This window comes from Equus asinus, chromosome 21 (assembly GCF_041296235.1).
Source record: "Equus asinus isolate D_3611 breed Donkey chromosome 21, EquAss-T2T_v2, whole genome shotgun sequence".
Classification (NCBI taxonomy): Eukaryota; Metazoa; Chordata; class Mammalia; order Perissodactyla; family Equidae; genus Equus; species Equus asinus.
This window is the reverse complement of record NC_091810.1, coordinates 60,792,791-60,810,795: the sequence shown is the minus strand read 5'-3', so window position 1 is coordinate 60,810,795 and position 18,005 is coordinate 60,792,791. Positions and strand designations below refer to the sequence as shown.

At 36.6% G+C, this 18,005-nt stretch overlaps 1 protein-coding gene across 45 annotated transcripts in view; it reads left to right on the top strand.

Annotated features, from left to right (window-relative positions):
- The window catches only part of ARPP21 (cAMP regulated phosphoprotein 21), a 153,021-nt gene that overhangs the window by 63,418 nt on the left and 71,598 nt on the right, over positions 1-18,005 (top strand). For 20 of the 45 annotated variants that reach the window (XR_011496300.1, XR_011496299.1, XR_011496298.1 and 17 more), the window contains 4 exons: positions 4,265-4,373; positions 6,243-6,344; positions 12,166-12,203; positions 14,052-14,111. Coding sequence is in view for 35 of the 45 variants with exons in the window: in XM_044754680.2 (XP_044610615.1) it covers positions 4,265-4,373; positions 6,243-6,344; positions 12,166-12,203; positions 14,052-14,111 (309 nt within the window). In the remaining 10 variants the exon portion in view is untranslated. Of the gene's footprint in view, positions 1-4,264; positions 4,374-4,742; positions 4,812-6,242; positions 6,345-7,396; positions 7,524-12,165; positions 12,204-14,051; positions 14,112-18,005 lie in introns of those variants that run through there. The other 25 variants (XR_011496301.1, XM_070492469.1, XM_070492470.1 and 22 more) reach the window with 10 other exon arrangements.

The following is an 18,005-nucleotide window of genomic DNA, read 5'->3' as shown; positions in this document are numbered from 1 at the left end:
TTATCCTGTTGTGCACAGCAACCTTTCTTTGTTAAGATAGTTATGCATGTGTATGACCATCTTTCAGTTATTCAGTATGAAATTCAAAGACTTCCCTTTGTGCCCCTGCATATTTAGTGGAATTGAATTTTTCATTTGTGTGGATGTGGGGGAAGGAGACAGGGAGGGATTAAGCTTAACTATGTGGAAGAAAAGTAATAAATTTGGTCTCAAGAAACTGGCAGTGAGGGGCTGGCCCTCTGGCCAAGTGGTTCAGTTCACGCAGTCCACTTCGGCGGCCCAGGGCTTCACTGGTCCGGATCCTGGGCACGGACCTAGCATTACTTCATCAAGACATGCTGAGGCAGCATCCCACATAGTACAGCTAGAAGGACCTACAACTAAAATATACAACTATCTACTGGGGGACTTTGGGGAGAAAAACAAAAAAACCCCACAAGATTGGTAACAGATCTTAGCTCAGGTACCAATCTTTTAAAAAAAGATTTAAAAAAAAGAAACTGGCAGAGTAAGCCACTGAAAATACTTCCAGATCAAAAAGATTTAAAAAAATAATAATAATGAGTGCTCATCTATTTTAAGCTTCAAGAGAAAAAAAATCTAACTAAAATCAGACTCGATTGACTAGAAGACAGAGTTTGTCTTACGCTGTATTTCACTGAGCCCACTGCCTGTCATTTCATAACCTATGTCTAAGAAGGAACAATGAGGAGTTAATTCTAACTTTTGAAAGGTTTTGTTGGGCATGCCAGGACACTGAGCAGAAATGCCACTGCTGTTTACCACACATGAACAATGAGTTTCACAGTAGGTACCTGCTATAAATTGAGGGAAAATATTTTTTTTTACCTTAAGAGGAGTAACTATTTTTTCATCCAGAAGAAAGCACTAACTTCATTTTCTCTGCTTTTTGATGATGATATAGAGAAAACCAGAAATAATACCTCATGGACTAAAATATGCCAGGAAAAAAAATTTAGGCATGTATGATGCATGCATGAAATATACAGTAAACTTTAGTTAGCATTGATTTAATAAATACCACGACGTTTTGCAGTTTCGAGAAGGTTTTCTTAGAGTTACATCTTCATATTGATACATTAAAAGTAATTCACTCTCATTTTAAATAAAGATCCATAATATATTACTTTAGTTCTATTCATTTTATGCTAAGAAATAATGTTGCTATGATGTTAAATTAGTGGTAAAAAGGATTTTTAAAAGCTATAATATAATGGTGCATTCCTGGTAATTTTTAGTTTGATCACATGCACTACTTCAGTTGTAGACTTTAGTTTGCCTGAGTTTAAACTGCGAATTTCCCTTTAGCTCTGGAGTCATAGATAATTCTCCTAAAATTAACCTGGAAAAATCTTATTGGGTTTATTTTATTCCTTTTCTGCAAACTTCAAATTGTTACTTTATAACCACTCAAAATATTTTTGGAAAATCATGAAGGGATTCATAATTTGGACTGTTATGTTCTAACGTATGAAAAAAATTTAAACAAAGTATTTGAAAAGCAGTTTTGGAGAATGCACTATGCATAATTTAATATTCTTGCTCTAAATAATATTTACATTATTGATTAGAACAAACTCCTTTGACCACTCTTTGCTTATGTGATGGATGTATTTTTCTTAAATACATCCTGCTTTAAAAAACAAATAAACAAGTGTTTTGAAGAAATGCAAATGAAATTTCAAAAATAATGTTTGAATACGTCTCTTGTAGTTATAATGACACTTTAAACTGAGAATTCCCAAAACTAAAAAAGCTACAATTCTCATTTCCACCTCTCTTCTTAAAGACATCTGCAAATTTTAAGAACTTTTCTTTAACAACATGATTATTTTTGGTCAACTTGAACTGAAACATAACTTTGATTTTTATAGAAGTTCTTCCTAATGTTCTAAATTTAAATTTATGCTCCTACTAACCAAACTCTCTCTCTTCTTCTGTTTTATAATTTAAAAATGTGTGACTGCATATTTTATTCAGTGACCCTTTGATCTGTTCCTGAATTACAATGATTTATATACAGCTGTACTAAACTTTCATTCACTAATACATTGATTCATTCAACCAAATGGCTCCCATAAGCGAGACACAGTTCTAAGCACTAAAGGATTAAGTATTTAAAAAACACAATCCCTACCGACACGGAACTTAGATTCTTGCTCTGGTTAGTAGCCTCAAATCTCACTCTAAATGGTTTTCTTCTTAAAGAAGTAATTAGTCTAAAGCAAATTCACCTTATGCTCATGAATCAAAAAGCTCACATTATCAGACCATTTTATTTCTAAATGAACAGTTAGAGACTATTAGCAACCAATACGAGAAATACAGCTGTAAATTTAGCAGCAAGCAAATCATTTCATTTCCTGTAGTTTATCAGACTACAGAGCTTAGGGATATTAGGAGAGTTAATTAGCATTGATACAATCAGCGTGTGTATTTAAGTTAATATCCTCATTTCACTTGCTACATAAAAAGTGATATAACATCTAAGTACTGGTGAAAAATGTTGAGACGCTTAAAAATTCCTGGAGAATTCTTATCATTTACAGTGACCCGCAACTATTCAGGCTAATATAATAAGACTTTACAGGATAATAAATAATTGCAGTGTACTGTGGCTATGATACACTGAAATGTTTCATTTCTCTGCTGTAAATGGCCTCTTCTCTGTAAAGTGCAAGTTTGCTTGGTTCTCTTAGTATTCTGATTTTAAAGTGTCATATTTTCACTTCCAGATTGTTTATTATATTTTATTACATTTTAGTTTTGGTGGAAAACATTTATGTTGATCTTAAAGATGGTGATGCCAGTTTTTTGTTCTTCTTTATGAGGTTTGTGTATTATGTAAGCAGAGAGAGACTGAATCACACTTCTGCAAAGATGTGAATAGGCTGTTTGATGCCTGTGGCTTAGTGGGCAAACCTATAAACTTGGAGTCAAAAGATCACTAAGGGGTGGTTTCTTTATTTCTAAAAGAGGTGAAAGATATTTGCTCCTCCCACATCAAGGTTTTGTTGCAGGGATTGAATGAGATAAGGATATCACTTGGCAAAACTTATATGCAGTTCTAGAAGCTATAACTGGTATTATTCCAGTTTTCTGTTACTGTCTCACCAATATTACTATAATTTATGTATATGTATTTAATGAAAGGGTGCATCTCATCAAGATTTGAATTATACACTTAAACCACTCCTTTGTTTTTAAAGTGGTATTTGCTTATTCTGGAGCTATATGGAAACGATGAGATTCCCAATTACTGGTCACCCTTATTAAACAACAGACACTGTGAAGTGGCTTCCCAGTGGCTGAATGCATAATGAAGCCAGGAGGGATAGAAAACTCACTGGGTTTCAGAAGTAATACATCAGACATGACAGAGAGACGTTAATAAGAGTCATAAATTACAACTGCTTCTAAACCCAGGACAAATATTTTAGCTCTTCCTCTGGGGATGAACCCAAGCCCATCATTCATTGAGTTCTGTGGCATGTAGTGACAATTGTGGGAAATTAACAAGGAAGTGGAGCCCTTTCCTCTAATAATACAAAATGATTAAGAAGACTAAATAATCAATGGACCAATCAATAGTGTGTAACTGCTTGGAGCATTTTTCCCATGCTAATCAGTCACTAAGTTGTTTAACTAAATATCTCCAGTTTCCCCAATTACTGAACTGATTTACAAGACATGGTCAAAGATGTCAGAGTCTACTGGAGCCAGATTCCAGAGCATTTGTCATTGGAGAAAGATGGAAATAATTTATAGATGATCCTCTCTCACTACAGATTCAGGAGGCTCTTGAAAGGGAGGTGTTCTCCTAGTTTCCAGACACTGGGGAATTAACGTGGCACTCCCAAGTTCTAAACATGGATATATGTTTGCTAACAAGGGTGGGAACTTGATTGAATTCAGGAGTGATGGAGGTCAAAATAACTGAAGAAAACATCTATACACTATATATGGTCAGGCCATTAAAATGTTTTTTTAACTTCAGCCATGGTGAGAAGCATGCAGCAACCAAGACTCTGAATTCAAAGCAACAAAAGGTATTCTAACAAGACCTGTGAAGTGAAATATTACCTACCTGTATATTGCCAGCAATTCTAGCATCAAAACCACGTGTAAACTTTTTTTTTTTTTTAAGTTGAATGCCACTGTGGGGGAAAAACAACACTAAGAAATAATTTTAAACAGGGGGAAAAAAATCTTTTTTTATTGATATGTTTTACTTTGCTGGCAGACCAGAGCAAAGGTTTTGTGAACATTTAAAAGATGAAAAAGGTGAAGAATCCCAGAAGCGGTTTATCTTGAAGCGAGATAACTCTAGTATTGATAAAGAAGACAATCAGGTTGGTTCTCAAGTTTGAGAGTGGCTGACGTTGTTGTTTTTGAAGGTGGGCTGACTGACGTTCTTGTCTTTCTTCTGTTGTCCCTTCTCCCTCTCCCAACTCTCCCTGCCTCTGATACTACTGTCCTCTCTCCAGCCCCCTTGCCCCCCTCGCCTCCCCCTTTGGCATTCAATGGGTAGCACAAAGAAACCATGTCCTGGTTGCTTCAGCAATGGCTCTGTGTTGGGCTGCATGGGTGGTGCTTGGCGCAGTTCCTGCTGCATGTCGTGGGGGGTCGGGATGCCACAGGCTCCAAGCTGTTGGGAAAAGCTTTGTCAGTCGCATTTCCAGATGTCTGTGTAACTATGGCAGTCGTTCCACTCCCTACAGCTTTGTCCTTCAGTTGTGCACAAATTGAGCTGGATTTTCAATACGGACCGATGATCAACTCGTGTAGCTGTAAAGAACAAACCTTGTTATGGTGAGGACAGGTGGATTTTGCAACTATCCTAAAATAAGTCTTCAAAGAAAAGAATCGAGTTCATGTTTTAGCCTCCCACCCCTTCTCCTTCCCGTGTTTTATTGTCCATGTAAATTGTCTGCTTGTTTTGCATGAACTGTAGCACAACTTTATCCTTATGTGTATTTTGCTTGTGACAAAACAAAATGTTTTCTAGAGTAGCCTTATTCATGGTACTTCGATGAGGGTGGAGAGACTTGACTAAATCTCTTCTCCAGATGGGGGGGTGTGGAATCCAGGATGATTAGGAAGAAAATTAACTAAATGACAAAAGAAAACAAATTTTAAATGACAAGAATGGTAGAAAGTTATATAAATGCCATTACAATTATACTTTGTGTCTCTGACAATCAAAATAAATTTTTTGAAAAATGACACTGCTTTAGAATTCTTAAAGGTAAGACAATATGCATCTCATTCAAGTTGTTATTTTAATTACTCTCAGTGAGTCACTGTAAGCCACTGTGTGCATCTCTGACGCACTTTTTTTTTAAACCTGTTCATCATTTGTATCTCATTTCCTCCCACCACCACCAAGCTACACTGTGGCTCCCGTTGACTCTGAAACATGTGCCTGTGTCGTGTACTTAGTGGGTGTTTGTTGAATGGATGGATGAATGTGGTTAGCACAGAGCATTTTGTGAGGAATGGCAAGAATAAGATGGGAGGGTCTTTGAGATGTAGGAAGTGATTCAGAAGGCTGAAGAAGAGCAGTCCTCATGCTGGGTTCTTTGAATTGTTCCTTTAGACATCTTGATATTGACCCTAATCAACAAGCAGGCTTTTCAAATTTAGTTTCTACTCTCTGTGCTAGATGCAGATCACAGGATCAGTCACTGAGTGAATGAAAACACAACTTAGAATGTAGAGAAATAGTGCCCAGATCTTCCTTTCTGCCCATTTCGTTATTCTCTTGCTCTGTTTTTCCACTACTCAGGTTTTCAAAGCTATTGGTTCTCTTAGCCACCTTGAACTAGCCACTTCTTCTTTTTTCACCAGCATTCTGCCTCCTTTTAAGGAGTCAAAATCGCACAGGTTAACAAAGGAGACAGAACCCATCACTGGTGAACCACACATAGCTGAACTGGCTGAACACCTGAGGCCATCCGAGTGCTTGCATTCTGGAAACCCCTGTACTATTTGCATCCAGTGAGAAAACAACCAGGAGCAGCAAAGATCTGCCATTGGGTGTCACGCACACACACCACACATGTCCCCCACCACAGCCTACTTAGGGACCAGAGGGAGTAAGACTTTTCCTGCTCCGTTTGTTTAAGTGAACATTTATTATTCTCAGCTGACAGTTGCTTAACTGCAGATTTCTAACAGCTCAATTTGGATAACCCTCCTGATTTCTTTTTTCTGTTCAGCAAAACAGAATGCATCCATTTAGAGATGACAGACGAAGTAAATCAATTGAAGAGAGAGAAGAGGAATATCAGAGAGTGAGGGAGAGAATATTTGCACATGATGTGAGTAGTTGTTTTAATTGCCTCTTTAGTGCGGTCTTTCCATCAGCAGTAAGGCAGCCTCGTTTCCCAGACAGCGAGTTGGCAGGGACTAAGGAAGCTGGAGCCAGGGAACAAATTGAACTGCAGCAAACTAGAGGTGTTTCTGGAAGAGGACCTGGTTCAGGGAAGTGATGGAAAAATAGCCAAGTGTTTGCGTATGTTCCTAGGGTATGACCTGTGGGCGAAAAGAGGTATAATCTGGGTCAGCAAAATAGAAGTTAAGGACAGAGAGATGTTGCCAGATTTGAAGAAATACCTTCATATCCATATTATCCAGCAGATAGCACATTGTAAGTCTTTTTAATATCAACATTGTGAAGAGGAGACAATTAGAAAAAAGAAAGAAAAATCTGTTGATCACACACACGCAGAATTTTATTCATTCTTAGGAATTATGGATATTTTATTATATCACAGGTGAATAGTAATATTCATTTTCCCCCTCAATTTCAGATCAAATTAGTTCTATGAACAACTTTTAAGGAAATAATCATAAAACAATTTCTTTTGTTCAAATCCCAACAAAGAAAATGTGGTTGGGATTTTTTTATCCTTTTACCCACTGTGGCCAAAATAAAATGCAATTAAATTAAATAAAAATTATAAGGTGAAAAAAAAAGTTGAATTTAAATGCAAAAAACTGAAAAGAGCAAGCTATCATTATGGCTTTTCCATTCCACAAAATCATTTGGCAGCCTTCTAAAATGTTGTGGGTTCTTCCCTCTCTAATTCCTTTGTATAGACTCTCTGTGGCCAACACTTCCAGCTTTACTAAGTCAGGGAGGGCTTCTGACCTCCTGTTGTGATTTGCTCCTGGAGGGGATTACGAGGCCAGTCTAGAGACCCAGGCTTCAGTGCTTAGCACCAGAAGGAGTGCTGTCCTTAGAGATTTCCAGCCTAAGCCAGTTTCCCTGATCCTCCAGCTGGTACCGGCTCCTTTAATCTGAAGCTGTAGAGGAAGCAACACTCTGAATTTCTTTCACATTTACACGGATTTCTATTATCTCTTCTAGATCTTCTCTGCCTTTCTTGGATACACTAAAATAGAATTTTGATGATTGAATAATCTGACCCAGAGCTCTGGAATTAGGAGAGTGTGAGAGAGGAAGATGGAGGTAGCCGTAGTTGGATGATGTCCAGGTACAATTCTAGAAGATTCTGCATATGTGTGGGCTACTTAGATTTTTATTGTGGTCAGAATTATTGATAGTGCATAGCACAGCTTGACACATGGTAGGTCTTTAACTGTGTTTGCTGGATACAGGAATGAAGTGATGAGAAGATCTATGCTAGTCACGATAGTGTAAGGATGCCTATGGTGGCCTGGAGGTAGTATACTCCTATCTGATGACCTTCACAGAGAGGAATTTTTCTGAAGGCTAATTTTTCTAAATTCTTTACTCTCTCTCTTACACACATGCACACATTTTCCCTCTTACTGTGTTCCTGGCAAGTCGTATAATACTAAACATCCAGATAACGCACAAATAACATTATCCTTTTTTCCCCAAAGTTGTGTCACATTGCCAGACACTCAAGAGCTAGGTGACAGAAAGTAACGTCACTGCTGCCTGCGTGTGATGAGGATGACACTTGTGTGGCTGTACTTCATTTGTGGATTCTCATGTCTCTAGAGAGATCAAGGGAGAAGGGGTCAGCTTGACTTCCTTTACACATTGCACTTCCCTACATCGCTATAAAGGAGATTGATATTGAGGGACCTGTGTCCCAGGTGAAAGACTGAAGACAAGTGTTGCCGTTTAAAGCCCCTATGGCTACATGCTGTATTAACATTTTTTAAAAAGTAAAAGCAGACAGATGTGAGAAAGCTTAAATGCTAAGGTATTGTCATAGCCTTTCTAGCCATGAAATCAGTTGGCAGCCTTCTTTACAATGCTGTGGCTTCTTCTCTATGCAGGAGTAGAGGTGTGAGCTCCTTGGATAGGCTGTATGGCGGTCAACACCTCTGGCTTTACTAATTCAAGTGGGGCACCGGCCTGTTGCTGACACTATGTTGTCTCTGATCTCCTAGGGCAGAGGTTGTTTAATCGGCATCCTGTACCCAATGTATACACATAGAACAGCTTCCAAGATTAAATAAAATTCCTGGTATCATCTGCAAAATATTATGTTTATGAGCATATGTGCATTTTTCCAAGGAAAAGATCTCTAGTGTTTATCATATTGGTGTAAGTTTCCATGACCCTTAAAGGGCTAAGAGCCAGTTTCCTAGAGGGAGGAAAAAAGTGCTCAGTGTCCCCCTAGTATGATAGCTCTGTAGAGACAATGCAGTTATACCACTGGTGTTCCCTGTTTTAACTATTTATTGCTGCATTACAAATTATTCCAAAGTTTGGCACCTTAGAACAGCAACAAAAAAATACTTCTTATCTCATAGTTTCCATGAGTCAGGAATCTGGGAGAGGCTGAGCTGAGTGATTCTGGCTCAAAGTCTTCCATGAGTTACAGTCAAGCTGTCAGCTGGGGCTGCAGTCACCTTGAAGGTCTGATGAAGCGGTTATCTGCTTCCAAATTCACTCACATGTTGGCAGGTCTTGGTTCCTTGCTGGCTATAGGCTGGAGATCTCAGTTCCCAAAACATGAACCTTTCCATAGGCTGTGGAGTGTCTTCAAGACATGGAAATTAGCTTCCACCAGAGCCAGTGATCCAAGAGAGAAAGGGATGGAAGCAAGAGTCTTTTATAACCTAATCTTGAAAGTGACATACCTTCCCTCCTGCTGTGTTCTGTTGGACAGAGAGACCAGCCCAGGTACATTGTGGGAGGACTACACAAGGTTGTGAATGCTGAGAGGTGGGGATCATTGGGGGCCACCCTGTATTAACAGGATATTACTATATTGTCTATCAACACAAACTCAAGCACATAACAGCAATATGAACTTTCTTAAGTACTTACAGTAACAAATCTTCCTTACTACTTATATAAAGACAGGACATTTTCAGGAAATTTCATCTATGCAATTTTAGATTCCCAAATTGTTGAAGTACACCAGATACTAATTAAAGTGTATTAAGTCAATTATGAAACAAATGCAAAGAATCCAGCATAAGGAAACCAAGTTACAGATGCCTAATGTTTTTCTTAGCAGGTCTTTAATTTACTGTCTTCATAATTTAAAAACTGAGGTAATAAAATCAGCTTTCCTCACCAATTATTATATAGCGGAGTCATTCAAACAGGTTCAAATTTTGATATACTTAAGTAGAATTTTTTTTTCTACTTGAAGTTACAACGGAGAGTTATAGAGAAATACTTCCTCGTATTTACACTTTAGCAAAATACAAATTTATTTTAAAATTAGAAGGGCTCTTGAATATAATACAAATATATCTTTGTGTCTAAGGGGTGTGTGTGTGTTTGGGTGTGCTTTTGTATGTAAGTGCACAATCAAAATTTGCAGATTATTTGGGATTGTCTAGAAAATTTTTCCAATATAATTGAGAATTTTGGTATCTTGAGGTAAGACAAGTTTATTTATTATTTGAGAACTAAACTGTTGTTAAGTCAGGGCACACAACAATTTAGTTCTCAAATAATAAATAATCACATTTTTGTCGTTAGAAATATTGAAATATAACTTTTGTTTCCTTTGGCAAGAATTTCAGCTTATTTTGTGATTAATCCTATGAGATGTTGCTAGCTTTAGGAAGGTTAAGTTGATAAAGCAATATATTTAAGAAAGACATATTTTGCCTGGCAGGTAATTTCTGAAGGATATTTCTGCATAAACAGGGACTCGAGGAGGAGCTTGTCAGGGGTCTCCTTTGCATGAACTAGGATTCCTCTTCACTGAGAACTGAGGATAAGGGCGTGTGCAGTGTCACCTGGACTGGGGGTGTAATGTGGAAGAGAATTCTGTAACCCCTTAGGCAAAACCATTTATCTCCTTTAAAAAAGAGAAACATGAGCCCTTTATATCTGAGAATGCATATAAATGACAGCTTTGAATGCTGCACTTAAATACCATGACAATTTTATCTTTCTCTGCTATTAAAATTTGCAAGTTATTAATACTACTTTTTTAAAAAGTTTTTTTTCATCAGCTGCTGAATCACAGCCTATAACCTTCTCAGTCTTATTTATGAAATGTGGTAGAGAGATGTTGAGATGATTTTTTAGAACCTTTCTATAAAAATCAGAAAAATACTGTTGACAGTTGTTTTGGGGAAAGTGATCTTTGACTTGCAGGTACCTTATTTTTTAATTCAGAGAGTTTGGGCTGCTTAACTTTCCCCAAAATGCTATTAGATTAATAAGTCCGAAGAGGTCAGTAGGTCTTTGATCAACTCCTTCAAAGTAATGGGAGAGTCTCAGTCATTTCACTACCCAGCCAGAACATTATTAATGTAATTGACCTCTTTGCAACTGCAAGAGCTGACAAGTAACAAAGTATTGAATTCATAATGTATCTGAGACAATCTCACTTTCTTTCACATACTGTGACTTGACTCAAGCTGGTAGAAAAACCAAACCAATGGAAATAAAGACAGTAGGATATTTTGTTTACTCTAAACAGATCTTCATCGGAGTAATGTCAATGGCACATCATTTATATGTTTCGTTTTATAAAATTAAATGTCAAAAAGAAAAAGATATTTTCTGAAAAGCTTTTTCTTAATTGGCTGTTTTTTGCTTTTTGTTAAATAAAGTTTTTGCACACCTGATCTTCAGGATGAGTGTTAAGTGCTCAGAGGTTAAAAGAAATGGTTCTGAGATGCCCTCACTGAAATGCTCAGACCACTGAGGAAAGGATTATGCCCAAATTTAGCCCTTTGAGTTAGTGGAAGGAAATGATTTCTCCCGTAAAATGGAAAGAGAAACCAATATCCTCTTTGCCTGTCTGAGGAGTGGTTACATTAGCAGCATGGCTTAATTCAAGGATTCAATATTGAAAGGTCATTATTATTTCTAATACATAGTTGCCATATTACGGACCCTTGCACCGCATTTTGTTTAGACTTCTCTTTTTCTGTTTGTTAAAATTTAATTTGATCTGCCTTTCTCCAGCATGAAATGAGAATGGAATTTTATCTTCCCTACGTGTATTAGACACAAGATAGTGGAGAGATGAGTGTGAGGAAAAAGGAAGCAGAGAAGAAAGTCATTGGTTTTCTGTGTGAAAACCCAAGAAATGTTAGATGAAGCTTGGCATCTTTTTTTTCTAATTAGCTTCATTTTGTTCTCACTTGTCTTCTGCCCACCCTCCGTCCTTCAGATTGATTGATGGCGTCACTTCGATGTTGAGAGTCTTGCAGTCAGTCTGTTTATTTCATGAGAGTTTATCATTGCCAGGTAATAATGACAGGATTCTGCCTTTCCGGCTCTTGCAGCCTCAGGTGGATTATGCCAGGATTGCATGTTCTGCCTTGATCTGAATGCCTTCTTTTGCCTCTGTTTGGTGGCTGCATCTCTGCAGCCCCAGAGAAAGCCACTAGCTCAGGATCCGACGGTCACTCATTTCTCCGGCAGTTTCATTCATGTCTTTCTTCCTCTGACCTTGATGATGAACAGGCTAAATCTGTCTGAAACCTGGAGATGCCCTGATGGAAAAGTACTGTGTGCTGCATGGGAATAGTTACGCTTCTAACTCTAACCTATTTTTTCCTTTTTTATTTCCATTTTTTTCTAAAAACAGCACATAGTTTTCTTAATTCTTTTCCTCTTGGAGGGGAAAAGTAGTTTTAAAATCAGGCAAGGATTTGGGATCCCTCAGCATATCCAGAACGTCTGATACAATGCCTTTTTTTTTTATTTTACAGTCAGTTTGCTCCCAGGAAAACCTTTATGTGGAAAACAGGTAAAATGAAAGTTTCTTTTTCATATCTTTAGGGAACAAAGTCTGTCATGTGTGTCCTGTATATTCATAGATATATATCCCATATATAAGTGTGTGCTTGAATATATGTATAAATAAATACATATATCTGTGTGTACACACTTATATGCCCAGACGTATGTGTTATTTAGCATGTGTAAAAACTATTTAATTTGGGGAAAAACTTCTCCCATGAGTTTAAACATTTTCCTTATTTAGGGTCTCAACTTCTCTTCCTTCCAAAGGTGTAATTCCTGTTAATTCCAGGCATTAAAAAGTGTAAATGTTAAGACAACATAGGAATTTGCAGTTTCATTGGCTTATTGAATAGGCTGCAAAAAGTACTTATATATTTGGCATCATCAACCCCTTTCTGTGCCCCATAATTATGTATAGCTATACAAATAATAATTTGAATATTATTTTAAGTTTCTCATTCTATACCATCTATTAGTCTTCATAAAAGGCCTGACTGGAAAATCTTACCTAAAATGGTCCAAATTTCCTAACATGGGAATTAGTAGGGGGAAGTGATGGTGATGAAATAAATGGGTTATAAAATTTATATAAATCCTTGAGCATAAGAGCAGAAATTTTTCAAATTTAGTATACACTTTTTAAAAATAGTTCTAAACTGACATAGATCTTAAAATGCTCTGTTGATTTAATTGCAGATTTTCAATGGGGGAGTAAGGAATTCCACATTAGCTGTGCCAGTCACATTTAAGATGCATCAAAATGGGCAACTTGGAATGGAAATATGGTATCTCTTAAAAAAGTGGTAGTTAATTTTATTTCAGGTGTCAGCTTAATGCGTGCCCCTATAAAATTGATTAAAATGGAGCTGTTTGATTAAATTCCAGTACTTGGAGAAAATTTAAACTAGGTATTAGAGATGACTGGTTAAAAAAAAATGCCATCATTCATATTAGCAGTTAGAAATCTTCAAGTAACTAAACCCTCAATTGAATAGCCTCTTTTAGAAGAAGGGATGAAAGTAGAAAACAAGTCCATATAAGACATTCAAAAACAACCTCAAAAATCCATACAGATTTAGACAAGTATTCCCTATTTACAGTAAAATTTAGAATTTATGAGCATCAACATCTCAGGGCTGATTCCGAAGCATTCCAAATTTCGATATCCTTACCAAAATGATTAAGTGAGCATTTATAATTCATTTAGTGGGAAACCCTTTTCTCTAATCATCTTGCCAGTGATTTTTCCCTATTTTACTCCCTAATTTTATTCATTTACTCAGGTTTTGTAAAGAAGACTACTAATGCATTTAAGCATTCCTTATATTCACACTAGATTATATTTATCAATACAGTAATTGGTCGCATTCGTGCATTGAATATAAGAACAAGTCTTGATGTTCCCAAAAAGTAAAAACATAATTTGAGTGGATTCCCTACAAAAATACATATGTTTCTTGGATACTGCATTTGGAATGCCAATATTTCACTATCCCCAAGAAATAGGGAATAACTTTAACATTACTCAAAGAAAAAAGATCACAACTAATATTTAATTAAATATCCATTATATCTGTTTCAGTTTCTTTTATTCTCCTTTTCTCTTCTATGCCCTTTATTTCCTCTTCCCTTCCTACTCCCTTATCTAGCATCAGTGCCTGAATTCTAGGGTAGGGAAAAATCATGCTGCCATTAATTTGTCATGGCAAACTTCCACATCATGCAAATAAAACATGGTATATGGGGTTGATTTGCAAGACAGATATGCTATAGTAGAGTACACATCCATTTAACATACAGCATTCAGTTCCTTTAGGTTTTATATCATAAAAATCATGTTTTTCATTTCCAGTAGGCTCTTGGAAGACAGTAACATATGCAATGAGACGTATAAGAAAAGACAGCTCTTTCGGTTGGTATGGTTTACTTTTTTAAAACTGTGTTTTCAGATTATGTGGCAGAATCAATGTTAAATATAAGTGTATTAGTGTAAAATATCTCTGTTCATGAAATAAAATATGTTCGGTTATCTCTTTGTAAAACTTGTTACAGAGCTAGTGTTGAAGCCATATTGGATAACGTGAGAGACAGGACTGGGAAACCATTGCTTTGTATACAATCCTTTAGTGTTCTTCCTCTGGTTTTCTGTTTTTTCCTCAAAGGCTAACTTTGACAGCATGCTGATTTAACATTCTCAAATCAACTTTGGTGAATTACACTGAGTTAAAGTTTCTCTGACAGGTTACAATTGTATATACATTCCCAACACTGGAAAACAGATCAATGATAACTCTATTTGAGTAGTTGATTTTTAGCTACTACTATCCATCATAATATTTCAAACATTGTTTTTTTCAAGTACAGATTTTATTTCTAAAGGAAATATGGGATTGCTTCTAATTGTAATAAACTGCTTAAATCAAGATCTGTGTGGGAGAAGAGTAATGGATGATATATATACACACACACACACAAAGATATATACGTATATAAATATATATTTATTTCTTATATATGGGTGTATATATATATATATATATATGTAAATGATTTATATATAAAGTTGTAAACTAGGCTAGAAGCTTCCTGAAAGCAGAGGGGCCACACCCGTTTTCTCAGGACTCTTAAATCTCTAGCATCTAGTGTCTCTAGCATCCATTATAGGGCAGAGGATACACAGGTACTTACTCAATACCTAAAACACATATTAATATGTTAGTGCTTTTATCAATGTTAAGATTCATTTCTTTGTAGGAAAGGCAAAACAAACAAAAACTCTTGCCCACTTAGAAGAAAGAAAGTACCAAGAAAAGTAAATGGACTGCGTACTTAGAAAGTATCTTTTTGCAATAAATCTGAACTTAGGACGGCACCATTAGAAAAATTAGAGTAATTTGTTCCCTTTACCCTTTTGTAGAAACAAAAATCAATATCTTTTTTTTTTTTACCTTCCTTCACTTTTCTAGGTTGAACTACATGATCTAATGCCTTCCTCTTGTATCATTACACAATTTTCACACTTGAAGATTAAGAAACTAACCTTGCATTTTTCCCTCTAAAGCCTAGAGAAGGACTAGAATTTACCAGAACTTTTAGATAAAATACGCATTCCTGCCCCCATAGGCTAATTAGTTTTACAGAGTCCCAAATCTGGTCTCTAACCTGAGCTACCATCTACTCAGGTTAGCTATTCCAAATACGGATGCCATCACCCACCAAAATCACCAAGCACAGAGATTTAGGAAAATGATTTAGCACAAAGCCGTCCACACAGTGGTAAAAGCAATTCAAAGTGTCCATCCTACCTAACTTGGGCAAAAAAATGTCATGTTCAGACGTGAGGGAAAATAAATGTTAGTTATGTTATTCAGCACAGAAACAGAACTTAGAATATATGCTTTATGACTACCCTGGGATCAAGTTCTAGCTACATACAAGAGGGCCAGCTCCTCTTGATGGCCAAACATCTCATTACCATTGTCTTTCTGGTGTCCAGTAGGAGGGGACCGGAACTGAACTTAGGCAGGATGGGAAGGCACTTGTGCATATGTTTTGTATGATGCCTGTGATTGCACACCCAAATAGATATGAAATTCAATTCTGAACCTCACCTTTCCAGTGTTAAGGTGAATAATCAAGAGATAGTGCATTATAAAATATTGTTTCAATATTTGAATATCTAGAGATCATAAATTAGAATTAGTTGCATTATTTTGAATTTCATTAATGCCAGCTCTCTAAAGCAGATGCTTAAATTCCCTCTTTTAAAATGTACAGATCTTGACTTGAGAGGATTATTTGAGCTGGTAGAGTAGAGGTAGAAGATGTTAAGGAAATCTTAGGTTGCCTTATTGGCCAGGGGATGTGGCACAAGTCTAGAGGAACTACCCAGTACTCTCGAAGAAGCTGTGCCAGAGGGAAGGGTGCAAACTACAGCACTCTAGTTTGCACCCAGGAATAGTGGGGGACGCCTCCTTTGCAGAGAAAGGCCTAGCCACACTGGCATTGAGAGGAAGTCTGGATTCCTCCCATGGAGGTACAGAGTTCATGGGGAGAGGGATAATTGAAGCCGAATTAGTGATGATCACCCCCATATGGAGAGCTGCCTTCTGATGCATCCTGCATGCTGAGGCTAAGGACCACTCCAAATCTTTTCCTGTAATAAATATTCCAAATTAGCTACAAATGAGATTATTGTCACATCCCTGGGGCATTCCCAGTTGCTAAATAATGATTTAGCTAGGCTTTGTCAAGGATGGGTCAAATTAATCAGAATTATATGGGAAAAGAATGAAGTTGAATTTGGAGATTGAAAGGGAAATATCCAGGAAAGGAGCACCAAGCCCTTGAAAAGGCTAATTTTCTCACCCTGTCTCCTCTGGCTTTCTTGAATTTCAAAAGTGTTTAAGCACTAAAGTCACCTGGCCATTGGGGAGTGTTTGATACTTCCTACTTGCAACCTGATCTTTTTTGAGATGGTCCTTATTTCTAAAACCAGCTATCCCTGAGGTACTGAGAACACAGAATGTTTGTAAGGAAGCATTGACAGACGACAGCAGGGTACTTAGTGCTTTTTGCTTTTGAGCTTTCTGTTCCCCTTGTGCCCCTTACTTTACAAAGTTCCCATCACAGATTAACTATTTCATTTTCCTTATATCTTGGGTCTATTTACCTTCTTAAGTTTTCATGAAATAAAAAAAAATGTTTAGTAAGTAAAGTTGAGGCAAAATCTAAAGTTTTCTGTTTACCTTCTGTACAATTTGGATGTTGGGTCTTTCAATCAGATATGTATACTCGTAGCAACTCAATAGTCCATTATTGTCTTTAGAAGAATATTTATTAACAAAGCTTCTGTTTGCATCTGTGAGATTGGATCAAGACTTGAGTATGTCATGTTGCATAGAGAATTGAAATTAAGGGTTATATCTATTGCCCAGGATTTCTGTCCTTTTTACTTATTTGTAATCCATGAGAATCTTAGAGTATTTTAATGATACATTATTTCCAACTGCAGAAAAAGCTTTGAAAATATTAATCAAGTTACTCTTTAAGCAGATTGGAAACCAATGAAAATGCAATTTTCATCAACTTTCTGTGTCAAACACATGCAATTTTGCACACTGCTTAGAGTTACTCTGGAATCTTCAAAATTCACTTCTGGCTATTGGATCTCTTCCAATACATTCATTCTCTTTTCTATTTGAATTTTGAACCAATGTGTTCTTTCACCTATGGAGCTTTTTTGTTATTTCCATTGATCCCTTTGGAAAGTTTCGTGTCAGTGTAGTATTTACACTGCTGTTATTATCACAAGCTTTGCTACGTGAAAAATATTAAAGGGCTCTTTCCTCTGCCCCTGAAGGTTAAACTTCTCAGGCAAAATTCTCACAAGTTGTTAGCAAAGTCATTTCTGTGATTTCTGTGCTGTCTTGTCAAAGCCTCAATGAATTCAGATATGTATCTCATAAAGTTAGAGAATAAATGAATAAATTGTTTCTCTGGAACTGTGTACATTTCCATGGTCCAATTATTTAATGCTAAAGGGAGAATCAAAACTCTTCTTCAGTGAGAATTGCTTTTACGATCATTCAGGATTATAATTGTTTCCAAATGTTGATTCATTGTTGATTTGGGTCAGGAGAATTTATCCCCCTTTCCTCTCCACAAGAGAAGTTAATAATTGTATTTTATACTATGTTTTTCTAGTTGTTTCTCCTTCACCGGCAGAGGGATCGTGTGACATTTGTAGATTTGGTTTTTCTGTTTATAACATGAGTGTTACATGTGATATGTTACCTGTCTGTAC